This window comes from Mytilus trossulus, chromosome 3, assembly GCF_036588685.1.
Source record: "Mytilus trossulus isolate FHL-02 chromosome 3, PNRI_Mtr1.1.1.hap1, whole genome shotgun sequence".
NCBI lineage: Eukaryota > Metazoa > Mollusca > Bivalvia > Mytilida > Mytilidae > Mytilus > Mytilus trossulus.
Window position 1 is genome coordinate 89,015,788 of NC_086375.1, and position 27,983 is coordinate 89,043,770.

General features: G+C 30.4%; 1 protein-coding gene and 1 long non-coding RNA gene across 7 annotated transcripts; one reads left to right on the top strand and one right to left on the bottom strand.

Annotated features, from left to right (window-relative positions):
* Positions 1-5,805: 5,805 nt before the first annotated feature.
* Positions 5,806-22,400, bottom strand: LOC134712770 (uncharacterized). The gene is made up of 2 exons (XR_010106322.1): positions 22,293-22,400; positions 5,806-6,094 (listed from the first exon to the last, which is right to left on the bottom strand). It is a non-coding gene; the product is annotated as an uncharacterized LOC134712770 (long non-coding RNA).
* Positions 8,492-27,850, top strand: LOC134712768 (uncharacterized). 6 transcript variants are annotated; one of them, XM_063574617.1, is made up of 5 exons: positions 8,492-9,528; positions 14,438-14,590; positions 24,644-24,707; positions 26,079-26,245; positions 26,969-27,850. In XM_063574617.1, the coding sequence occupies exons 1-5, from the start codon at positions 9,226-9,228 to the stop codon at positions 27,227-27,229; spliced, it is 948 nt and encodes a 315-aa protein (XP_063430687.1). In that variant the 5' UTR covers positions 8,492-9,225; the 3' UTR covers positions 27,230-27,850. The 6 variants fall into 6 exon arrangements, with proteins under 6 accessions (XP_063430687.1, XP_063430688.1, XP_063430690.1 ...); XM_063574618.1 differs by having other exon boundaries at positions 26,091-26,245; XM_063574620.1 differs by lacking the exon at positions 24,644-24,707 and adding an exon at positions 23,306-23,354 and having other exon boundaries at positions 8,493-9,528.
* Positions 27,851-27,983: the final 133 nt, after the last annotated feature.

Sequence of the window (27,983 nt, forward strand, 5' to 3'; positions counted from 1 at the left end):
ATCTTAATGTTAATTGAGGACATATATTTATGATAATCGAGGCTGTTTCATAAAAATATTTTTATGATATTTGAGACTGGTCCAAAAAAACCATCTTTATAATTATTGAAGCTATCATAAAAGAAAATATCTTTATGATAATTGAGACAGTCCTTAAAGGAATGTCTTTATGATTAATGTGACTAACCTATAAGGAAATATATTTATGATTTATGAGACATTCATTAAAGGAAATATCTCTATGCTTATCGAGGTTGTCCTATAAGGACATGTATTTAAAATAATCAGGCTGTCCATTTAAAAATATATATTTACCATACCAACAATATGTGAAAGTAAGATTTATACTTATCTTAAGGTAAACCATAACAATTGAACTGTGTGAATTGTACTCTAAAAGATGCGCATTTAGACAAATAATGTCCTTTCCGACGTACACGAGATCAAGATATTTGAAAATCAAAGACCTAATTAAAATATTTAAAGATGATAGAACTAAAATGTTGAAGTCAAATATGGAAAAGGAATCAGAGCTTTCCTTTGAGTATAATTTAAGTTTACTAAAGCTAACAAAGATAATATCATGTCGTAGCTCACAGTAAAACTTAATGTAAACAGAAAAAATAGTCAAGCTCGATTAAACGGATTTTACAATTTGTTCTCATGCTGTGCTCTTAATGCAATGTCCCATTTGTAGAGAAAAGAAATACACTCACACATTTGATCAAAGCAGATTTGTTAGGAGTTTGTCTTTTACAAGCAAGGAGCCAATAATCTAATGATTGCCGTTGATTGCCGTCTCTTACACACAGTATTTACTAAACGTTACAAAGTTAAATCGAACGATTCGTTGCTGAATATATTCACATTATTTCATCAAAACATAAACAAAATTATTACAAACATACCGAACTAGAAAGTAAATTAAAAAATATCAGACGCTATCAATCATCGAAACATGTTAAACATAACTGCCGGATTCAGGACTCGGTATAGGCATTTCCCGAAGAAAATATCGGTTTAGCCTAATTTTAAAGCTAGCTAAACCTCTAACTAGTTGTTAACAGTTCACTTATATTGAGCAAATTGGGTGAGCATTTAATGTAATAATAATTTGGATCCAGCAGCCAAAACTGTGGTAACATTATGAAGACATAGAACACAACAGATTAACAATTCAAACATACCTGAAAATTCATTTAACAAAGACGTTTACAACAAATGGGTAGATAGTAGATTTTACATTTAAGATTTTATCCTACGATAGGTTGTACCCATTGTAAAAGTTTGAAAAAATGAACTGCAGTTTTTTGTACATGCTTGTTTTGTGGTCTTTGCTTTACAGGTGATTCCGTTATACAATTACACAACTACTGATTGGATTTCACTGTTGTTGAACGTTTCATCCAAAATGGTTTTGAAATTTCAGTTCTTATAATGGTTTAAGTTCAAAATGTATAATCGCAAAAATACTCTGCGGAAAATTCAAAAGGAAAGTCCCTAAAATCAAAAGCTCAAACACATCAAAACAATGGATGACAACTGTCATATTCCTGACTTGGTACAGACATTTTCTTGTGTAGAAAAGGGTGGATAAAACATGGCTTTAAAGCAAGCTTAACTTCTCACTTGTATGTCACATACAGTTCTTTTTTTATTAACACCGATGTGTAAAAGAAACAAGAACAAACAGACATGATAAGTAAAATGTCAAACTAAAGGGGTACAGACTATAAACGATACTTAAGACAATAATACTCAAATTAAGTAAGTACAATACACAATGACAGAGCCACGTCATATATGTAGCAAATCTCCAAAAGGCATATAGACATTGTTATGCGTTTACTTTTCTACATTGGCTAGCGGTATAGGGGGAGGGCTGAGATCTCATAAACATGTTTAACCCCAGCGCATGTCCCAAGTCAGGAGCCTTGTCTTGTATTATTTTAATTTTAGTTTCTTGTGTACAATTTGGAAATAAGGATGGCGTTCATTATCACTGAACTAGTATATATTTGTAGGGGCCAGTTGAAGGACGCCTCCGGTTGCGGTAATTTACCGCTACAATGAAGAACTGTTGGTGACCTTCTGCTGTTGTTTTTTCTATGGTCGGGTTGTTGTCTCTTTGACACATTCCCCATTTCCATTCTCAACTTTATTGCACATTACCAAACATGAAAGACAAAAGTTCGAGAATTGTCATAGAACAATTACACAAAAACGGGGTCTATAAGTACCGAGCCACGTCAAATGGATATCAATCAACATAGACTACACAAAAATACTCCAAGGACAATTCAATCGGAAAGTCCCTAATCATATGGCAAAATCAAATGACAAAACACATCAAACGAACGGACAACAACCGCTAAATTCCTAATTTGGTACAGGCATTTTCAAATGTAGAAAATGGGTAAAGTAAAGACAAATAAAAAGAATAGTATAACACGTTAATAAGATGACAAAACATGTCAGTGCCCAGAATCTATACTTTAAGACCATCGTGTATTATTTGTGAATTTGAATATTTATAAACAAGGTCTTGTTACCTTCCGATGAACTTCTTTAGGAAAACGAAGAGACTTTCTTGGATATGACCATAATTCATTCAAATCATATCTCAAAAGAATCTCAAAATTTATTAGCCTCGAAAACTATGCCAGAATCAAAACTTTAACATGTCAAACACATGGAATATAACAGTCATATTACTGACTTGTACATGTATTTCCTTTCATCGAAAAGTGTGGATTTACCCAGGTTTTAAAGCTAGCTTAACTAGAACTATTGTAACGGTATTTTATTTTCAATTAGATTTGAATTTGTTAAGTTCCCTGCCTTATTCGATATATATATATATATATTTATAGTATGTTTTAAATATTTTGATATGAGCGTCACTGATGAGTCTTATGTAGACGAAACGCGCGTCTGGCGTACTAAATTATAATCCTGGTACCTTTGCTAACTATTTACACCATTGGGTCGATGCCACTGCTGGTGGACGTCTCGTCCCCGAGGGTATCACCAGCCCAGTAGTCAACACTTCGGTGTTGACATGAATATCAATAATGTGGTCATTTTATAAATTTCCTGTTTACAAAACTTTGAATTTTTTCAAAAAACTAAGGATTTTCTTATCCCAGGCACAGATTACCTTAGCAGTATTTGGCACAACTTTTTGGAATTTTTGATCCTCAATGCTCTTCAACTTTGTGCTTGTTTGGCTTTATAAATATTTTGATATGAGCGTCACTGATGAGTCTTATGTAGACGAAACGCGCGTCTGGCATACTAAATTATAATCTTGGTACCTTTGATAACTAATTATAGCTATCCTCCAAAAACAACATAAAGATCTCTGCGTCGTACACCAACAAATGCAGGTCACTATCCAGAATTGAAATTATCCACCATTGGGCATCTGTTAGTGTGACTGCACGCGTGTTTGTATGTATTTACCGTTCAGTACAATTGGCAGAAGTCCGCTATGCTGGAATTGAGTAATTACTTATATTTTGGTGATTCGTGTAAAAATTGATTGATAGGTTCATTGTTTCCTTCATACATTTATTAAATCTATCAATATTTAATTGGTATAACCAATTACATGATTGTATATGAATTGGGAGTATTTAAACCTCATTTAATGTGATTGGGCATGGAGAGGCGAATATACAAAAGCGTTTATTACTGACACTGCCATCAAAATAAGTATTGTTCATAATGATTACTTGTTAAAAACACTGGCAGACATTTACTTCGTCGATATCATTTTTGCAATAAATATAACAGAACACTCATCAAATGTTCAAAACGTGATGTCAGCAGCTTTTCATAATTTTCAAGCTCCTGTATATGAAATATTTAAAACATTTAATAAAGATGGGTTTTTTTTGTTTTAGTGTCAAATTTCTGCTTAATATGATATTTGAGAAAGACAACAAGATGTAAACAGCGTCTCTTCAGGTTATATAGCCAATAAAACAGAAGAACCGGAAATCAAGTAATTTATCAGTTGTATGCTACCTGTAACTAACTTTTACATGGTTATAAATTGTTTGGCATGTATAAAAGTAAGAAAATGGTAGGATTGCCAGTGATATTACTCTTCACCAGACGTAGTAAATAGCAACTTTGGTTCACAGTACGGACTTCAACAATGTGCAAAACGCATATCACATAGCAGTCTATGAAATTTATATAAAACAAATCAAATCTTATTAAAAACAAAAACAAAAAATAAGGTATGATATACAGCACCAAACTACAACATATGAAATGCATGCTTCTGACATTGGGCAGGCAAATACACAATGTGACGGGTTTAAACATGTTTGTGCCAAGTCCTTTCCTAAACCTATTACAGTGGTGTAACATCTCAACATATGTTGCATAGTGCAAGCATTAAACAAAACTTCAATACCATTAATAGTTTTACTTATTTATTATATGGAAATATAGTTTTTGTTTAAATTAATCGGTAGATAATCATTATTAAAACTCTTAAAATATGTGAGGATACAAAATATATTGAGATGAACCGAATGCACATTTGAAATGTCATTTATTCGTGAACAAATATTGATATTGTTTTCGAAATTTTCAAACGTGGAAATCTGTTTAACACGAATAAAACAAATATTGGCATTCACTAGCTTAAATTAGGTTTAAAACCTTGTAAAACGAGTCATGAAACATCAGTGTGTATTGCATTGTCGTTTTGTTTTTTGTTGCACTTCAGTGTTTTTGTTGTTTCGTTGTTTTCCATTTATAGTTGATGTATTTACCTCAGTTTTATTTGGTACTCCGGAGTTGTATTCTCTCTGTAGATTTACGACATTCAAACAGCGGTATACTACTATTACCTTTATTTTTAACACAAATCAAAACAAAATTTTGATAAAATTTATGTAAAAAAAATTTTCACAAAAATACCCAAATCCATGGCAAACTAAAAAACATTGACGTCCATAAACCTGACCAAATGTTCGAATATATAAAAAACAGGAACATAAGGAAAACATGTTTCATATTCCTGACCTGGTTGGGGCATTATCCAAAGAAAATTGTCATTAAACCTGTGTTAAATATCAGTCTGCTTATCTTTTTTTTAGATGCATGTAAGAGATTATTTGCTTTGGTTAATCAATGATGAACAGACAAAATCATGACGTTGAAGGTATGGTTTGTTTATAAAAATGATATACAATCTTTCCCGGCACCAAACATGTATGCAATTTAATAATACAAAAAAAACTCATTTTAAAAGTAAAACCATAAAAATACATAACTCCTAGGAAATTCGATAAAGGAAAGTCTCAAGTCAAATGACAAAACCAAAAGCTCTAACACATAAGATACCGAGCAAATTAAAACAGGAAGTGAAAGAGCATTGCAAACATGTGACAAAATACAGCAACGGCAATCTACGCCTGAGATGGAAAACCTTTAATTTCGAAAAATGTAATATTTTTTTCTATACTTTTTACAGTTTATTTACATATAAATCTAAAACATAACCGATGACAACCACCCGACGATGTCCTGACAAAGAGCAAATCAGAAAGTGTGGCGGATTGCACTAAACTGTCGATTTCATCATTCTTCTTGATAATGATCAATGGAATTGAGTGGTAAACAGATAAAGGTTGCAATTAAAGAACAGTCTCTGAGCTGGCCAGTTTTGAACAACATGTAAGTCATCTATGTTTGTTTCTCCGAAAATAACACATCGTCATTATACAAAGTAGGATTTGGACTAAATCTTAAGCTAACTATACCTGAATGATAAATACAGAAAACAATTGTAAAACTTTAATATAACATGTTTTCTGAAATAGTGTATGTCATTTGATTTGAAATATTGTGATAACAAATTAAGCTACATATTCTTGTATCAGTCCTTTATGAGTTTATTTCAACTCGATTGGTTTGAATATTGTAAATCAATTTTATACAAGAACCGGTGTAATAATCTGTCTGTGAGCGCTAAGATTCCTTCATGTAATATACAATGCGTTCCTTCAGTGTAGTCAGTATATCATAGTTGAACCAAATATATTCATTGTGCCTTGGTTTTTTCTTTTACCTGCAAAACATAATTACATAAATATTACCGTATTTAAAATTAAAAATGCAAAACAATGGTAATCAAAAACGACTTTCACAAATACAAAAGCATTCTGATGAAATAATAAGGATATCTGACAACAATTATGTATATTTTAAAAAGAGCAAGTATTGGCAAAGTATTTGTTGTTTTAAAACTATAACATTTCTGTAGAATGGATTTTGTAAAATGATTCGGTGTATATTATTACATTTATATTTGTATAAATAAGTTCGTTTTTATTTCTATGGAGATATGCATTTACCCCTCCATAAAACAACAAATTTCTTAAGAATCGCTACACCAAGTGTTAAATTGTATCTTTTATTTCTCTATCAAACTCATGGGAGTTGGGACTTTCGACGTCATAAAGCATAAAACGTGGTCAGTAGATATTGCGTCCGTAATTACGCAACTTATGTTTTTTTTTTTTAAAATATTTTTTTTCTTTTCTTGGAAATTACAATTTATTGTAGAATCAGTTCCGTTCTTTATATCCAACTAAATTGTTTCTATTCCAATTGTAATAATTTGTTATTCAACTTTATGTAGGAACTCGTATTATCAGAGCGTTTCTATTATAGGATGAGATACGGAATAAATCAGGGGTTTGCAATCGGCATGAAGTAAACTTGCAGACAACACTTTGGCATACGACACCAACGAAAAGAAAACAACAGTTCATGGAACAACATAGAAAACCACAAGAAGACCGCCATACACGATATGTGTTAGCCTTTTCTAAATAAAGACAACAGGAGACAACACAAACTTTATACAGACAGTTGAAATCATAACACCTTCAGAAAGGTAGACAATTATCACAAACTTCAACTTCGTACATTATTTGGCCTTGTAACTTTATTGATTCGAGCGTTACTATGCGTCTTTTGTAGACTAAACGTCGCGTCTGGCCAAAAACCGTTTCATCCAGGTTATTTTAATGGATTTATTTACATGAAAAGGCCTGAAATTACGAACATAGAACAAGACAAACTTCTTACGACCGTACCTACATTATCAACAACACACCTGTCTTAAAAGCGCAGTTTCCAGGGATATTGTTATGCATACTCTAAGGTTATAACTCGCTCTAACATATTTGGCCAAAGTTATATATCAATATTAATAGTTAAGGCTGGGCTTATTCATTTATATCATTTCGTGTACTTGTATGTTTTTGTTCATATTAAATGAAACGCCAGCCTGCAAAGTCACCAAAGTATATAAACATTTTACAGCCACCTTTGCTTTAGTATTTAATTTGATTTGTTTTATCTGTTTCGTTGAATGTCAATCGCATATTTATTTCTCAATGAAATTTAAAAAAAAACACATGCCTTTACACAAAGAATAAAGTCACGTTCCTTGCATTTAGAAAATACTTATTTTCAGAATGAATGGGATGACATTCTCTCGGTATGATTATCAAAGCCTTTAATGATATTTTTTTTTCATTTTAGAGTACATAAATCTTTGATACACAAAGACTTCAAGAAATTATATTGATACGTACTTATAAATAATACTTCATCATTATATCAAGTGCATTTCTTTGTATTTTATACTTTATTTAAAGAAAGTATTATTAATGTTTCAATGACATTTACTTGCGGTATGTGGTATACTTTGAAGTCAACATACAAGCGGGTGCTGTGTATCCAAATGTAAACATTATGGTCACAAGTGAGTGATCGGAACTATGTATAAAGACTTCTAAACTTTGAAAGCCATATGCACATTTGTAGAGGATCTGAATACAGTTTATGCCTTTGTAATTTAATAGAGTAAGAGTTTGACATCTTTTTTGAATTATAAGGCATTTGAACAAACAAAGACCGAAACCTTTAATCACAGATACCCTTTTTTATTATTTTTCAGATTTTATTTGAAATACTACAGAAGGTAACCGAAAGACTTACAGAGATTTTAAGTTTGATGAATCAAAACAGTTTACTTTCAGCAATATGGTTTGTGTGTTTGTTTGGTTAAAATAAGTGATATTTTTATTTTGGTTAAAGTTTCTCCAATCTTACCGTTCAAACTGTTTTAAAAATGAACCCTTTTTCATTGGTAAAACAGACATTCTGTCTATGACAATCATGGATATGAATTCCGTATATTAGTTTTAAATTGCATTTAATTGATTAAAAAACATTTTCCAAAACCTTGTTCTCAACAATTAATCTGACGGTCAAGGGGCAGATAACTCAGCGATGTAGTCTAATGAATACAAAACTTATACATATTCAATATAATTAAATCTAAACCACAAATGGTTTCAGTTTTTTTTGTTTAAAATGTACAAATAATTTATATGAAATTTTTATTTGCTTAAAATGATATACTTCTATTAAGGAAGAAACACCACTCATAAGTCAAAAATAAACATTGCAAACAACAACTTGATTATAACAACAACATGAAATCTGGAATAATCTAGATAAGCACCAAGAAATGTTATGAATAAATGCAAAGTCATTAGGAGAGCACAGTCCTATATAATTTAGCTACTGAAAAGTAACTAATCTTTATTAAAAAAAAAGTAAACACTCTGGACACAATATTTTATCAACTTTTAGCTTTTGTGAATAACCAGGGCATGCAGCCTATATATAAACAACTCAAGGATCAGGTCTATATGAATAAACTAGGACAAGGTCTTCGTTCTATTTCAATGTTTTTCCACGAACTTCTTAACATTTCCGAAAATCGTGAATTCTATGTCACGTTGACATCTGTCTGTTAAATTGATTGAAGTTTTCTGTCTCCTCCCTGATGTACACATATTCGCGGAAAGTTTAATTCCATTCTCCGAAAATTAAACCCAAAACATGCTTCTTGCCAATTCTTAAGTGCAATTGCAATTAAATCTTAAATATGATTATACAGTAAGTTGATGAGAAAATAATATACAAGAGTAATAAAAATACATTCACTATAAAATAAGTATTTATTTCTATTTATATCTGCGCCCGACCAAATACCATACGAGCTAAATGAACCTTATATATATTATCACAATATATAAAGTTAAATTTAGATCAGTATATGGCCGTGTATATTATCTGTCTTCAATTTAACAATGTAAAGGAAATTGTAACCAATGGATGAAAATGGATGCTAATAAAACTTTTCGCAAAAGTGTGAACGAACTATCGGAATATGCATATGATAGCAATAACGAGACGGAACGGCATTGTTCCAAATGTGCAAACCAGCAAAAAATTAACATTATAATATTCTGTATTTTGTTTGTAGTAATAAGTGTAAACGCTGTCTTAGCTGTGAATCAAATTACAGATGCACAAAGACTACAAACGTTACAGAATACAATTGACATACTGAAGAGCCAGGTCAAAGATGTCAGACTGAGGCAAGATGAGGGTGATGTCGAGGATGGAGATGATCAGGTCGGATATATATTTAATTTAATAACTTAAGAATTTATAATGTTTCTAATATTTGAGGCTTATTAACAGATTTTCAGTAACCAAGTAAATAGTGATGGCACGCATAACTTTTAATTTTTGTTTTCTAAGCAAGAAAAGAACCTTTTCTCGCTTCTTTTGGAAATCCTGCGTATCAAAAAGTTCTTTATTACAAGATTTGAACATCGGTATACTACTATCGGATTTATTTTTATCTGCATTATTTCATATGAAAAAATATGCCAACGAATTGTCAAAGTCACGAAACAATTTTCTTAAATGGTACAAGGGAAATACATAATTATTTCAAAACAATAACATCTTTCAAACACATATAACACAAGCTATTAAGTAAACAAAAGAAACATTGTATTCAGTTATTACAATATTCACCCATTAAATGCAGTCTAATTGTAAATTTTGGTAAATATGGACATGTTTTATGTGATGAATTGATTTTGTGTTCAGGTATATGTTTGGTATTTTGAACATTGAATTCGTGATCGAGAAATCATACCCGTCACCTCAATTATCTACAAAGCATATTTCTGGTTATATTTTGTTTTGTTTTCCGGGACCCCTGCTTAAAACTCAAACACGACTTTTGAAAGAGTATAAAGATAGATTTCAGATTAATATGAAGGCAACAACACAGATAAACTAACAAAACTTTTTGAAAAACTAGAAATCAAAGATTGAGAAGACACACAACTTTGATAAAACAATAAAAAGACAACTATTCAGAAATAAAGCAATTTTGAAAAACACAATATTGATACATATGTTAAATAAATGATATAGATATTTTTTTTTTTTTAAGATGCTAAACAGTTGCGTAGAATGCAAATAAATCAGTCAAATTGTTATTTTTGTCTAACATCAAATTGATTCACTTTCTTTGCAAACCACATTAAAATTTTATTTTCTGCTTGTATCACATATTATATGCCGTTTCAATATAAGGCATTGATAATGTCCATTGTCTATTAATACCGTAAAAATCAGTAGTGTATTAAATAGCAAATCATGAGCACATGTCATTTGGTAAAAACAAAATTCAAAAAAACCAGATTTCTTTATTCATTCTCATTAATCAGGCCATAGAAGGAGCCACAAGGAAAGTAGAGGAGAAGCTGGCATTTGGTTTCGCGATGTTATATAGATTATGACAGTTCAAAGATTCAGTTCCATATTGATTGCATTTCTCCTTGAAATATACTGTATATTTAGGAGATAACTGTATTGTATTTTAAGCTTGGCCTTCGTAAAACGTAGATTTTACTGTCGCAAATTGAGGCGGAGCGGAGATAGGTAAACGGATATTTGCGACAGTAAAATCAAGTTTTACGAAGGCCAAGCTTAAAATACAATACAGTTATCTCCATTCTAATGCCACATATTAAAATAAATGTCATTTAATACATATTTTGGCTTAAAAATGGCAACAATGAAAAATTCCGCGAAACTGTTGCATTGTCTTTAGGATCTAAACAATGTGACGTCATGTGTTTACTCTGGATGTCAAACATGAATACTAAACATATTTTTACTTTTCGTATGCTTCAGAATGTTTTCAATATAGACTAAAAGAATATTTTGAGGCTCAAAATGTGAATATCTTGTTATTTTTTGAGAAATTACATATCCCAGAATTCAAAATGGTGGCTTTCTTAGTTACGGACTGGTAGAACGTGGAATCTAACCCCTCAAAAAATTTATCAACGTCCAATGAAAATTATCGTTACAAACTAATTGCTTTAGAATTTGATATAACTTAAAAACTTATTTTAAGGGAATACCAATCCTGTAGTCACGTATTGACCATGAATACCTGCGATTACTCCCAGTAAGCGTGTTTCGTATTGTTAGTCTTAAGTTCTCTATGAAGTGTTTAATGAACATCGTTGTCCTGTGCACCTGATATTACTTACAGTGTTAGCTGGTTCATATTGCACAATCGTTATCTATTGACCGTTTTGTGAACATCTGTGTCATGAACACCTGATATTAACCCCAGTGTTAGCTAGTTTTGTGTTGCCTAGACTAAATTATCTACGCAGCTTTTGTGAACCTCTTTGTACTTTTCACGTGAGATAACTCCCAGTTTTAGCGGAGTTCGTGTTGCCAAGTTTTGAATTATCGATTATTTTATCTCTTTGTCCTGAGCACATGCGATTACTCACAGAGTAAGCGGGTTCATGTAGCTTATCTATTAAGCGTTTTATGAACCTCTTTGTCCTTTTGGTGTTTTCAATTTTGTTCATTGCGTTATCAGTTTCACTTTGATTTAAAAGAGGGACGAAAGATACCAGAGGGACAGTTAAACCCCATAAATCGAAAATAAAACTGAAAACGCCATGCTAAAAACGAAAAAGACAAACAGACAAACAATAGTTCACATGACACAACATATAAAACTAAAGAATAAGGAACACGAACCCCACCAAAAAATGGGGGTGATCTCAAGTGATCCGGAATGGTGAGCATACCCTGCTCAACATGTGGCACCCGTCTTGTTGCTCATGTTCTAAAAAATCCGGTAAATAGTCTTATTTGGTAGGTCACATTCATGAAAGGGAAGTTATAGGTTTTAAATGTCTTTTTTTGTTATCTTCCATATTTTTTAGTCGCATCTAGAAATTAAAAAAATATATATTTCATTTGAGAACACTACTTTACTACAAAAATATGATTTCAATTTGCCAACTATATTTCTTAATTTATAGCTGCAAAACTATTACTTGCATCAGTTGTCAAATGGTATAGTTGATCATTGAAATTGGCCAATGTTTAGGTTTCTCATAAACGTCTCCTTTCTTTTCGTATAAAATACATTGCTCATTATCATTGACCCATGTTGAAACTGCATACATTATGTGATGCAGCAGAAAAATAAGTCTCAATTTTGCAAAGTCTATGACCACATTTAATGAAAGAAAAATAAGGATGGTTTCCAAAAACTTGCAAAGGGATTAATTCAAAAGTAAAATCACAAAAATACTGAATTCAAAACGGAAAGTCCCTAATCAAATGGCAAATAAAAAAAACTCTGTATTAATTTTGAAGATCAAGGTTTTACCTTTTAATATAACACACCAAAAAATAATAATTATGTGTACTTGTAAATGTTATGAAATTATCTGTTTGATTTTTATATAAAAACAATACCCCTGCTGGTGGACTATTAGTCCCCGAGGATATCACCAGGCCATCAGTCCGAATTTTCGGTTTTTGAAGAAAAAATCAGATATTGTGTTATTTAAATTTGCCGTTACAAAATTCTTTTTTTTTAATTAAGCTATATCTCCCTCAAGCAAGGCTGCAATTCCTAGATTGTTTTTTTTTCTATACGTTATGATCATTCAGATGCTTATGCTTTTCGAATATTTAAAAAAATTTCTTTACAAAAATCATATTTTTTACATAGTTTGCCCTCAAGCATCACATTGTCGAAATGCGTATCTTGTGTAGGCAAACTGGTACCGTTTATTTTTGTTTGATTCTGTTTGTTTTCTATTCAAAAACTTTAAAAGTTATTCCTTTTTTTTTTTTTAAATAATTCGATTATTAACAGTAGTATTAAAATCATTATTATCTATAATATTATAAGTATTTGAAATAATTCATTGATTAGTAAATGTTGATAAATAATTATCTTGACATAATGTTCCTTTTTATTTATACAACAATCTTCAGTCAAAGCATAACAGTTTGCAATCGACCGCAACAGATGGTTCAAAATTGAGAAAAGGTTATTTCTAAAAGTTTGCTTGAATGACATAAATATTTAGCTTTTGGAATTTTTTATAATTTGACATTTGGCAAAATTATGACATTAAAATATTCAACACTAAACCTCTAATTCAACAGAATTTATATCAAATAAAAACATATATAATTACTAAGGTCATATTTCCCTCCATAATTCTTTTGACTTCTGATAATTTTTTTATGATACATGTCAACAGACAGGGTCAATTTGTGCTTAATCATTTCTTTTTAATTTAAAAAAATTAGTTTTAAATAATTTGACGTCAGTTAAATGAAATTGTTGTTTGTGTACATAAAAGATACTAGCTTTGGAATTGGTTTCATATCATTCCAAACAAATGCAAATATGTATTAATTAGATTTTAGCTAAGGCCCAAATTATAAATGGTAATACTACTTCAGCACGACAACTTGGACATATTTATGTCATTTTAATAATAGAAAAAAAAACTTTCTGCAAAAAGTTATTAAAGGTACCAGGTTTATAATTTAGTACGTCGGCCGCGCGTTTCGTCGATATGAGAATCATCAGTGACGCAAACTTATGGGTAAATAACAGTGCACTTCAATGTCAGATCAGAACACGATTAAATTATAAGATTGTAATAAAGATTGCAATACATTACTCTGTTATATTTTTTTTTTTAATATAAAATTTGTTGTTAATGTAGTCCAACACATATTTATTTCAAGATTAATTTTTCAAATTTTAAAACAAATTTTGTATTCGTTAGTCCGATACAATGCAATATATTTTGTCATGTCATATACCTAGTAGTTTTCTTTCTTAAACAAAACCTGTTTTTGGTAACATTGCGATACCATGTATTTTAAATAGACATAAATTCAAATACTTTATGAACTATACACAGGTTGCCTCAAAAAATATTTTCATGTCAATTAAGAAAAAAGTCCTAATAGATAGTTGATTAAATATATAGCTCACATAACGTAGTTTCTGATATATTCTATGGAAGAAACTTATTGTTTTAATATTAATAAAGAAGAAGAAATGAGTACAACTGTTTGAAGTTCAATTTCAAAAACACATCACAGATGATTCTACAAGGCTTTTTTATTTTAATTTTGACTTGACAAAGTCTTTTTTCCTATTTTTTAGGTTGACATTTTAGACACATTTCCTTTTCAAATAAATCCGTTTGCCGGAGAACAAAGTAGAGAAAAAAGAAACACAAACTCCAAACCTTGTAATGGTGATCCAAACTGCAAGAAAAGAACACGGAGACAGCAGGGTCGACGGAAGAAAAAGAAGGTATATACTACATAAGTAATAAACCAACACCAGGTCTTTGTCTATCATATCCAACTGAAACATCCAATATTTTCTATATTTTTGTCAACAAAAAATCATATAAATTGGACATTACGTTATGATTAAAATCCTACATTAAATATGCTTACCCCTACGGTATATTTCTAAATGATTTTACAATTAAACACACAATTCAACTTCCTCATTTCATTTCAGATACTAAGAAATGTAGTGAGATTACGTTGAAAAATTCGACGAAAACATCCTTCTTTGGTTAAAATTCTCATTTAAAGAAAATAATTATTTCAATCATATCAATTGATATCATTTTAGTTCAAAGGGTAATATCTTAAAATTTAAAATACGTTCTTTATCATTTTATCTTTTTACAAGAAAACTATTTAGATTAAAAAAGATAATTTATATGTTTTCTATATATTCAACTCGATATATAATATTTATCAAAGGTACCAGGCTTATAACTGGATACACAAGAATAGCGTTTGTTTTACATAAGACTCATCAGTGACGTTCAGATCAAAATAGTAAGGAAGTCAAAACAAGTTCAAAATTGAAGAGCATTTAGGATCCAAATTCCAAAAAGTTGTGCCAAACTTTGTAAAAATTAAAATATGAGGTGATTGTGAAAAAAATAAGACTTGAATTGATCTTAAGACGACAATCGTATTCTAACTTTCGGCAATCCTTTTCAGTTTTGTCAAATTTTTGTGTATATCCTTGGTAAAATAAAGCCAGCCTGACAATGTATAGGAAATAAGGAAAGCGCATTTATCAGAATTACATCTTTTAGCATTTCACAGTTTTATTCAATCGTATTATCTTTTAGTTGGAAAAAAGTTAAATCCGAAAATACTTAACTCTGCTGAAAACTCAAAACGGAAAGTCCCTAATCAAATGGCAAAATCAAAAGCTCAAACACATCAAACGAATGGATAATTACTGTGGTATTCCTAACTTAGTACAGGCATGTTGAAAATGGTGGATTGAACTGGTTTTATAGCTAACTAAACCTCTCACCTAGAACCTATTGTTATACAAAAAGCCAATTGCATCGGATTTATTTATTATGCCCAACCTACGATAGCAGAGGGGCATTATTTTTTCTAATCTATTGATTCGTTTGTTCGTCCTTCTGTTCGTTCGTTAGTCCGTCTGTTCGTCCGTCCGTTCGTCCCGCTTCAGATTAAAGTTTTTGGTCAAGGTAGCTTTTGATGAAGTTGAAGTAATATCCACTTGAAATTTAGTATATATGTTCTTTATGCTATGATCTTTCTAATTTTAATGCCAGATTAGAGTGTTTATCTCAATTTAACGGTCCATTGATAATAGAAAATTATAGTGCGAGTGGAACATCCGTGTACTTGGGACACATTCTTTTTTTCAACAACACTTTACATAAGTTTTTATATATATTCTACAGCAAGTCTATTCAAATGTGTTACTCAGTATTGTGTGTTCATAAATACCAAAAAAACAATGAATATTCATTAATGTTTTAAAATTCTTATACCATTTCAAAATTATTAAAAAAAAAATGTTTCTAAAATGGATAAAATGCGAGAAAGTTTTTTCTATCTCAAATAGTTGCTTAACAATCGAATGTTTACAAGCTTGTGTTTTAAATCATATACATGAAGAGAAAAAATAGTGCCGTTTTCTTGTTCGTTAAATAATTCTAAATTATTTACACACATCATCTGTCTAAGGTTAATATTGACATATTTAAGGTGGTTACGGGTATCTTTAGATAACTTGAATTGCAAAAAAACCCAGAGAACACAAGGACCGGAATTTCAATCAAGTTAGCATGATGGAGGAAAGCAGATAAATAATGTGAATTTTCATTTGAGAGAACAAACTTATAAGATTATAATTAATAAATATTAATATTCTAGAAGTGAAGATGATTTGTCCTTGGTTTTTAATTTTCAAAAATTGGCATTTAAGGGGAGGTAACTCTTAAATAGTGCACTTTCTGAAGGAGTCTCTATGGATTTTTCTCTTTCTTTTTGTATACCTAAAGAACTGTCTAAAAGCTATCTTTCCGTATTTTATTTTACCATTTTATCAATTAAGCTAGCTTCTAATGACATAATGATGTTTTTCTTTCTAGTTCATACTAAACGTGTCATTTTTGCACAACCTTTGATTTCAGAAAATGCACGAATACCTATCATTTTTATTATATTTTTTTTTAACATTTATCAATATATACTACGTTTTAGCAAAGAAGGAAAACGTATATCATTTTTAATCTAGACTCCCATACCACCTTAACTGTATATTCGTTAAAATATTTATTGTTCAGCACACCTTTATGTATATATACATACATGCATGAACTCAAAATAAGCGACCAAAACAAGACCTTAAATTATCGAAATCCTTTTACAGTTTGGTATCTTAGTTTCTTAATTTTATGACATTTAGTTTGGACAATTTAAGAAAGGTTGTTATAAATTTTGTCAGTGCTGAGTGATTAATTCGTAGGAGACAACAGTTTTTAAACGCATATGAATTGTCGAAATGATCATCTGGTATCGGTATTATTACCACCATCAGCATTGACAGAGTCCAAGAAAAAATGAGAAATAAAACTCCATAAAATTATAAAACCGACATGATTTACTTCTACGGATATGTGTTTTAAAGTTTTATTAGTTTTGCACCCTTAAATAAGAAGAAAACCAAAATGTATGAAAAATCTACTAAACACAAAATCCTTCAGATAATAAGGCATACATAACACGAGAAACGTTTGTAACATTTAGTAACTATTTTAGTCTTTACTGGTGTAATAATATTACATTGTCCTGAGGCATATGAATCGATTCTGAATGCCACCCATTTGAACAATCTTAGGGGAGATGAACTAACATCAACCCAACTTTTTGTTTAAATGATATGATATTACACTTACACAGAAAACTCCAAACATCTGCTAAGGGGATATTAAATCAACCACACACAATTTAATCATTAACGGCTATATGCTGTCACATAGACATACATATCAACCATAACATGGTATGATATAACACAACCAACCAAAATCCCAATCATTAGAGGAAATGATGTTGCACACATTTTAACTATTACAATATACCCTCCTATAACTCATTCATCAAATGCAAGACAGTAAATGTGTTGACCAAATGACGGCACAAAATTTACTCAAGTTATACGATAAACAATATTCGCAAAGAGCTCATCCGATATCATGACTGACGTCACGGGCCTTTCCTAAATAGTTGAATTAAAAGAACTACTAGAATTATGCTTTTGATCCCTTTGGTATTTTCTGTTTTAATTTGGTAATTATGTGTTTATTTCCGATGAAAAGACTAAATATTGATACAAAAATATGCAATCTTTAATGACGAGACAAATGTTCATTTATTGTATTTTTTCTTTTTTTTAATCTAATTTTGGTTTCTTTTCTCTCGGTTTTCCTTGTTTTCGTATTTTTTTATCTGGTATATTTCTGGTTAAATTATGAAAACCGATAAAGAAAAACAACACCTCTTAAAATAGTGAAAATTTAATAGTAAGTGGGTAGTTAGTATTAAATAAAACGGGGACGAAAGATACCAGAAAGAGAGTCAAACTCATAGATTGAAAATATACTGACTACGCCATGGCTAAAAATAAAACGACAAACAGACAAATAATAGTACAACAAACATAACATATAAAAACCAAAGACCCCATCAATAACTGGGGATGATCTCAGGTGCTTCGGAAGGGTGAGCAGATCCTGCTCCACACGTGGAATCCATTGTATTGCTCATTGTATTACAAATCCGGTAAATAGTCTAATTCAGCAGGTCACATTCGTGGTAAAATGAAAGTTGATTGTTGTTACGGGTTAGATTTAGGGTTATAAGTAACATATTCTATATCATCTGTGAAACGGAATAACTATAACGGTCAACCAACTCGTGATGGGGTCCGTAAAGTTTACGAAGGGATGCTTTCAACTTCAACATTTAGAACTCTTTGTTTAATAGCTTCTTTGTGAGCAGCAACCATATATCAAGGAAATCATGATAGAAAATATAAGCCCAGAGAAATCGTAACAATTTTGAGATATATATCCGTATGCAGGTGCTGCTGGAATGTTGCTATATGAAAATGGAAAGCTCACTATTGGGAAGCTGACATATTTTTTTTTTTTCAACCGATCCTAATTGTCAATTTTTCGATGTAAGACAAGATATAAGACAGAATGAACTGTATCTGTTGTATCCTTTATTTCTAGTTTGATGGGTTAGATGCGTTCAACATAGTTACCAATTTTTGAATTATTTAGTGAGAGAACATCATCTATATCGCGGAAAGTAAAGTTAAAGAATTTATAATGAGTTTATTGCTAACTGCTTATCTTTCTTCCTAAGAAGTTCCTGTATAAAGTCAGCCTCAAAATAATAAAGGAACAGGTCGGCAAAAGAAGAGCACAATTAGTACCCATTGTAATGCTGACAGTTTGTTGAAAAAAAACGTCCTCTAAACGTAACAAATATGTTGTCAATCATGAAATCAAGCATCTTGATGATGTCAGTTTCAGAGAATTTTTTGTATGACTCAGAGTTATGCTTTATTTCCAAAGACACGATACTTGTACCTACATTCTTTTTTGAATGAGGCAAACCACTACTAACTTTTTCAATTGAAAGTCAAAATTAAATATTGTTATAGACTTGATACACATATTCAACAGTCAAATATTACAAACAAAGCATCTGACCAACCATTCCCACTGTAAATCTGATTCGAAAGCTAGCCAATGATTCGAGAATTTAACAGGAAAATTATAAAAAATGACAAACGAAATGTTTGTGTTTTCTATTTATGTACTTAACTGTGTTGTTCTGATAAGTCGTAAAGTAGACATTTGCAGCATTACATATATTTAGTTTTGATAATGCTGATAACAGTTGAATTAGGTATATAGCAATCATAAAACAATAGTTTAATTCAAAATGAACTTAACGGCTCATATCCTCATTTCTGTTACGTAAGAACAATTATCTAGCTTTTGTATTGTTTTAAAAAAAAAAACAATTTACTAAAGATATAGACTTTAATAAACTTCATTTTTGACGGCATATTTTTAAAAGTATGAAAACTAATATTTAGTAATAAAATTGAGAATGGAAATGGTGAATGTGTCAAAGAGACAACAACCCGACCGTAGAAAAAACACAACAGCAGAAGGTCACCAACAGGTCTTCAATATAGCGGGAAATTCCCGCACCCGGAGGCGTCCTTAAGCTGGCCCCTAAACAAATATATACTAGTTTAGTGATAATGAACGCCATACTAATTTCCAAATTGTATACAAGAAACCAAAATTAAAATAATACAAGACTAACGAATGCCAGAGGCTCCTGATTTGGGACAGGCGCAAAAATGCGGCGGGGTTAAACATGTTTGTAAGATCTCAACCCTTCCCCTATACATTTATATATTAATGAAAAGTTTGACCAATTCATTATAAATCTTTACGATAAACAACCTCGATCTATTTGTAAATATCTAACCGCCCATTACATTTATTACAAACAAACTTAAGTTTGTCATTAGTCCTTATGGATATTGAAATTCAAATTAAACTTCCGTTGATAATTTGGTCACAAAAACTGGGTTAAATATATAGTTTGTTTACCTTTGTCAATGGTGTTCACTCTAATTATGGTTCATGAACTAACCTTCACCTAGCTTTAGGGGACCTTTTATTTAAAAAGCACGATTTATACTTAGTTTTAACAGAAACTACACAAAAACGTGACAAAGAGTAGTAAAAAAAGTCAAACACAAATCATCAGAATAATAACCTCATCAAATATATAAAAAATTATAATCTATTACGCTAAAAGTAAAATAACAAAAACAAAAATCCTAGGAAAATTAAAAACGGAAAGTCCATCATCAAATTGCAAAATCATATACTGAAACACATCAAAACGGATGACAATTGTCATTTTCAAGATTTGTTACGAGCATTTCCTTCTGCTAAAAGTACACTTTTTCCTAAATTATAGGGAACACGTCACTCAGGACCATCATATAAAAACATTTACATTATTTCTTCGTTTTGAAGGACCATTTGTCATGATAATTAACGAATCGTGAACACAAATATTAATAGTGATATCGGCATTAAAAAATTAATATTATAACGTATTTTAATTACATTGATACTTTGAATTGAGCCTTTTCATATTTAAACACCTTCGGCAAAACGTTTTGTACTGAGAAGTCTACAAACATTAAAGACTTAAATACCCTACAGTATATCTAGCCTTGATTCTATAAATATTGATAGACGGTTTCAATGGAACGGCATAAGGAATATCGAACTTGTGTATTTGAATTACTGTGTACAAATAAAACTAATTTGTACCCTTTTGAAGGATTGGATAAGGATTAGCCAATCACATTAGCTTCCTTGTTGAGGTCAAAGGTTGCACCAAAATTTGATAATCCATATCATAATTGAAGATAGATCAATAATATACCCAGTGCACTTATACCCGTCCAAGGGTAGTTTGACTTAACATGCCATGAAAACTAATCATGATAGGTATTAAGTGGAACATAAATGAGTTGGCATAATTTGATATGGATATTCTATTTGAACCGTAAATTTTGACAATAATCCAAATGCTTATGTCGTGAGTTTTTCAAACTAAAAACGACCCACTTTTCTTAAAGTCATCATTATCAAGTAGTCAATGCAAAACAGATTGAAATTTTTATAGGGTAGAAGAACGTCTCATGTTTACAATATTATCATAGCTAATACAAATATTTAACTAAATCTGTCGATAAAAATGTTATTTTGAAAGATGTGCCATTTGAACCCTATACATCCATATTTGTATATTTTAAAGGAATTCATAATTCTTAACATAAAAAGTTATTTAGTGTCCAGATAGACAGTCGCATGGAAACGCGCGTATGGCGTACTAAATTATAATCCTGGTACCTCATTGAGGAGCTAATGAAGTTAAAAATATTTGTTACTGCGTTACGATGGGTTTTTTTTTAACATTAACTGTTCCATTTTTATTGCACTTTTATTGCTTTTTCTTATGTTTCTGTTTTAGGACCATTGGATTGTTTGTATTGCCCCTTTGATAATATTTTCCTGCTTTTCTGTCTTACAAAGATATCTACATATAAAATGTTTACCCAATGATATATTATTTATGTTGAAAAAAAAACACGTTGGGGCAAATTGTTAACGCACTCTTATATATTGAACAATCTCACTTGTACACTGTTCTAAGCTGCATATATGTGTATGAATATGCTGTATTTTTAGATGATATGCATCCAATTTATATAACTAGCCATCATATATGGACTATAATACATTAGATTTTAAAACTAAAGTTCTTCCCTATTTTTTACTTAAAGAGATAGCGCGTTCTATTGAGATTATATGACAAAACAACGGATTCACTTACAAAAAAATAACTGTTGCTTAGAATCTTTCAAAATCCTGTTCAATCCTAATCCGAATAATTCAACTTCTCTATCTAATTAATATTTATTTTAAATCGTTTTCAAAATTCAACTTTGTAAAACGTTAAGTCTGTTTTTACAAATTTTTACTTTTGAACTACATAATTTCGAAAAAAAACATAATAATATGATATTTGAAAATACTCACAAGTACCTCGACTCTGAGATGTTGTTCATGATCTAAAGTTATTTACCGAAATAACAGGTTACTTATATGTACAAATATTTATAAATCAGACTTCATAAAAACTATATATACATCACAAAATTTCCAGAAACCTATATTTAGAATTATTATTCATATATTACCGTTACTATGAAAGGGAAGCAATATAGATTCAGGGTAGATAATAGTTGACACGGCCATGAACGTGCAATGTTGATTATAATTTCGTTTTTGTTTTCCTTTTCACTATTCTTAATCACATAACAGACCCATGTTTATATTGTTGCTAATATAAACACTACAATTGAAAATGCATATTTTTAAAAGCTTTTCCTAACAAAAAAAATTTAATTAAGCGCTATCTGTTAGGCTTTATTATGAAATTGTATATTCACCGTTTTCATTTGCATTCTTTGAAAATAAGCACGATACCTCAAAATCTTAATGTATAGCTATAAATGTCAAATGCAATCCATCGCATGAAAGCATTTTGGAAAATGACAATGCCAATGTTTATAAAACGTATAGAATTCAAAATAACTTGAATACACTAAGATTGATTTATTTTTGACAAGTTCCATATTTTACTGTTCAACTTTTGTCACATTTTTTTTGAAAATCCGAGACCGATCGAAAAATGTCGAAATATAAACATAGACTTGACAGGTAATTTCACAAAAGTAAGCAATATTTATAGTTTTTATTGAAAATTCTTTGATATCAGTCTAGTTTGAAAAAATGTTTTAGCATTAGTCGGTAATATATTTATCTAATATAGAAATTTTGTACATAATTTGGCCGTTAGTTTTCTCGTGTACATAGTTTAACTTTGTTATTTCGATGCCTCTAATTGCTGACTTTACGGTATGGGCTCGCTCATTGTTGAAGGCCCTACGGTGAACTATAATTGCTTATATTTGTGTCATTTGGGCCCTTGTGGCAATCATACCAGGTCTTCTTTTTTATATTATGCTTAAATTACAGATATCTTGTAGGAACGATATATACACATAGAAGGCACAGGTGGCGAAGCTTACCCAAAGGGTAAATGTAATACATTATATTCTGTGTTTGTCATTTAATCATACTTTGGGTAACGTTTGTCAACAGATCTTCTCTGTGTACAAACGAGATTTAGTTCAGTTTAGTTCATTAAATTATATTATCACAAAGAAAGGCAACAGTAGTATGCCACTGTTCACACCATTTTACAGGTGCTTATAGTATAATTCATATAAAAGATATGAAGTCATTCATGTAGAATAATTTCTTTTCATTGTAGGATTCTTTTGTACACATTGAAGGATATGGTGGCCAACATTCCCCTGAGGGTAATCATAATATCCCTTTTTCATGCTTCTTCGTTTAGCTATTTGCTTTGCAGAATGAGATTTAAAGCAGGCTTGACATACAACTACCAAGTTAGAATGAAATACAATGCGTTGTTAATCTCATCTCAATTTTATTAAGTAACTGTGCACTTGCTACATGTTATCTCTGAATTACGGCAAGACATGTTTTTGTTTTGTTTATGAAGGCCAAGTATTAGGTGCATCTAGTTCAAGTATAAAAAAAATAGGTCATGGGGTCACATACAGAATATTTGTTAATGGGTATCGGTCGCACAAAGTTTTTTAGCCTTCTATATTCTTATCAACAATCAATACGAACCATTTGAAAGATACTATTTATATTAAGACAACTACATTTGTATATAAAATACGGATGAAACTGCATGACCACAAATATAAGTGGGAACATTATAAGAATTTGAGTCAAATGGTTAGTTATTTTCCTTCTTCTACTTATCATGTACAACTTAGTGCCTAAAACGCAAACGTTTCGAAATTTCTATCTGATTTCTGAAGGGTTTTTTTTCCAAGAAAATTAATTTGAAACAATTTTCAATTTAAAAACTGAAAGCATAGCTTTTATCTGGTTATGTAAAAAATAGCATATCTTTACCGAAAACGAACCTGGCGTAATTTTACTACTTGATTTAAAAAAAAATAGACAAAATTAATGCATATGAAAACAATGTATTCGATTTTAATCTAACTTGCTAGTTACTTTTGTAATTTTCAATTTGCACATAGGGAACACGCTTATGACGCATGCTTTCATGAGTCATACATACATGTTAATATATCAATACGAGATTATCTGCGCTTGGAACAGAACTAAAAGATTTTAGAAAACTTTTTACACGCTTTGCTAACAAATAATTTTGTAATAAATGAATTCGGCGATTATATTTTTTTGTTTCAAGCGTCGATTTATTTTAATTAGAGGCTTCCATTTAGACATGATAAACAATTGCAATTTTGTTGTAGTCACCTACATTAGTGGCAGTTCAATATGAAGGCCGAAGAGGTGAACAATACACTCTACCGCATGGTAATTGTCGTTATATTATATTGTTCTTGTTCTGTAACAAACCCACAGGTCTTATGTCCAGTAATTGTTGTTATATTGTATTATGCTGTATCAAGTCTGAGGTCCTGTCAGAAATTTTCGCTTCATTTAAATAAGAGACAATATTCAAATCACCTCAAATGAGAGCAAATTACGAGGACACCGGATAGACCTATTATGAACAAGGTCAACATAAGAGGCGTTTTCTGATATTCGTGTATCTCCGCCATGTAAACTAAGACTTGGTCACGATAGTTAATAGGACACAATCAGTAAAATTACAGACAAAACAACTAATCTTATATCTCAAGATCGCAGACTGCAAAAAACCTCTTTCATGAAATGAAACATTAGTACTGATCACTGTCTATAACTTCCATAGATTTCCATAGAACATTTGTTATGACAGAAAAAATTACTTAGAACTAGCTCAAATATATATGAATAAAACATTAGTTAGGTTCAAGTTATTGTAGTAAATTCAAAAAAGAATGTATTTGTGCGTACCAAACATTTTTGAAAGCCTTTGACATTGAGTAAAAAAGAATATTTTAATGCATGTGTTCTGACTTTCCTTTGGCATGTCATAATCAGCACTTAAAATTTAGGTCTTCGAGTATATCAAACCCTGTTAGGTCAACATTTCCTGTTATTATGAAATTTGTTTTATTTTCATAAAACTTTTTAAAATATATTTATTGAGTGTTAAAAGAGTGTAAATTGTTTTTAAATGTATGAATTAGTGTTTCATTATCTTAAAAACTATTTGAGATGAAGCATGATCGTTGTGAAAAATAGGATAGTTGTCTTTTTCGGAAACATATTCAACATACTCGAACAAAGAAGAGCGGCCTAGAAAAAGTAACAAACGTGTCTCGTGTTTAAACAAAGAATATAGTTGATGGAAGTGTGCATTCATTTTGTATAGAATGATGTGTATAAGTCAAGATGCTTTTACTTTATTAACGTATAAATGCAATTCCGTTTAATTTTGCTTCAAGATGTTGACGTTTGTTAATGATATATATTTTAATATTTTAAATGCATCAATACTCTATTTCTCTACATTTAAATAACAACAATTAGCATATTTCTAGTAGAACAATTAATTTGTGTACGACAATAATTATAAACAATTCTTAATTCATCTTTCTTGCTGCATTCATAATTATTTTTTAAATCCATTAAAAAAATAGCTATTAAAATAAGGAAGATCAGAATGTGTCCCCCTATTTTGCACGCTGCTTTTTCTCGGCTTCATTCTATTTTAATGATTATTAGATTTTTTTTTTTTTTAATTTTGCACACGATAAATAATTGCACTTCATTATTAACCGTTTACAATGTTTTCAGATAATTTTGCAGGAGTATTTCACAAATGGCAATTAGCTAACTGGATAAAATATGAAAGAAAAGACGGTAAAAAAAGTCTTTTTACTAAAAGAGGTGGATTTGTCTTGAATCTTGAGACGGGAGAACTCACTATTGAAAACAAGGGACTATATTTTTTGTATTCGCAGGTAAGCCCTTATGCAAAACAATTACATTAACATTGAGAGAATGAAATGCAAAACTTTGAACTAGAATCAGTAGTCAGTAATATTTTACACACCTATAAATGCGAAATAAACAAAAAAAAAATTCTTCTGATATTACCCAAAGTAGCGTATGAAATAATAATATTAATTGTATTTTTATCAGGAGCTCCTGACTGATTTATAAAGCTAAATGTTTTGCCTTTTGAAAAAAAAATTGTATGTTCTAATTTTCTCAAGTATGAACAAAGCTAAGTAATCATTTCCTGGCAGGGCTCTTTTATCAGAGATAACGTGCAATGTAACAGCGACACAAGTATTAACAAAGCTAAGTAATCATTAACTGGCAGGGTACTTATATCCGAGATAACGTGCAGTGTAACAGCAACAAAGTCGCCTAAAAACGTTCTTTACAAAAATCACAGATAAAAACAAAATATAGAATACATACCACACAAAACATTAATTTTAATGCACGATATGTAAGCGGTAATCGGAACTAAATATTGAATGGATGTAAAATAAATTTAGAAATTTAAATGTATATAAACATTTGTATCATGCTTTTTCTGTGAAAAATAATTTGCAATGAAAAATACCAAAGATATTCCAGGAAATTCTAAAATCACCACGGAATTCCTTTGATAATATATGTATTATATTTAAAACAATAAACATATATATTAATTCATTTCATTTTCAATGTAGATAACCCTAATGGGACATGGAAATCAGTCGTACAGCATTGAAAAGAACAAAAAAGAGAAAATAGCGAGTTGTTATTTCTTCAGAGACACATCGAATACTGACGACCACAATTATCTGAAGAGATACACTTCATGTTCTACTATGGGACTATATCAGTTTGATAAAAGGGATACCATTCGATTGCGTCATGATCAGAGGGAGGGAGTCATGGCTTACTTTGAACCCAATGCGTCCTTCTTTGGACTTATCAAACTTAAGTAAGCAATACTAAGTACGCAATTGTTCCTAATTAACGAACGGATACAACAGAAGGAATTGTTTTGCATTAGAGCTTTGATAAATATCAATATGTACTAAGTGATGATTATGAGAGAAATTCTTCAGCGTCGTTTAAGTTTGTTTAACACTGAACATCAAGTTTCAAATAACTGATCTTATACTAACTTAATTACAAATGAACATTTAAAACGTATATGCACTATGCTATACGATAATCTAGAACAGATGCAAAGACGTAAAAGCTTAAGACTTTTTTTGTAATATCTTATATGTTTTTGATTGCATATGTATGCCAATTGATACAAATACTGAAAGAAACGACTTGTAAATAACTTTGGATATTCAAAACACAAACTCAAATCAATTCGTCAGAATATTATCCTGCACTGCTTTGCTGATGTTGTGAAATATGGACGTTTAAGTGTTTCACATTATTCTCATCTTATTATTTCCTTATTTTTGTTGTGATCAATGCAATGTTTGAATATGGTGTATAAATTGATATATGTAAAATATGTAAATATGTACAATAACCTTGTTTAATGTAGATTGTAATAAAACTCTTATAAATATGCAAATGCAAGAATAAATAAAAGCAATGTAGTATTATGTTTTATTTTTATATTTTCTAACAAATCTTAACATTTCATGTAACATTTGAAAATATATCACGATTTTGCAAAAGGCTGTATTATTTGAATTTTTGTTTTGGTTCTAGGGGAATATCAAGGTTACG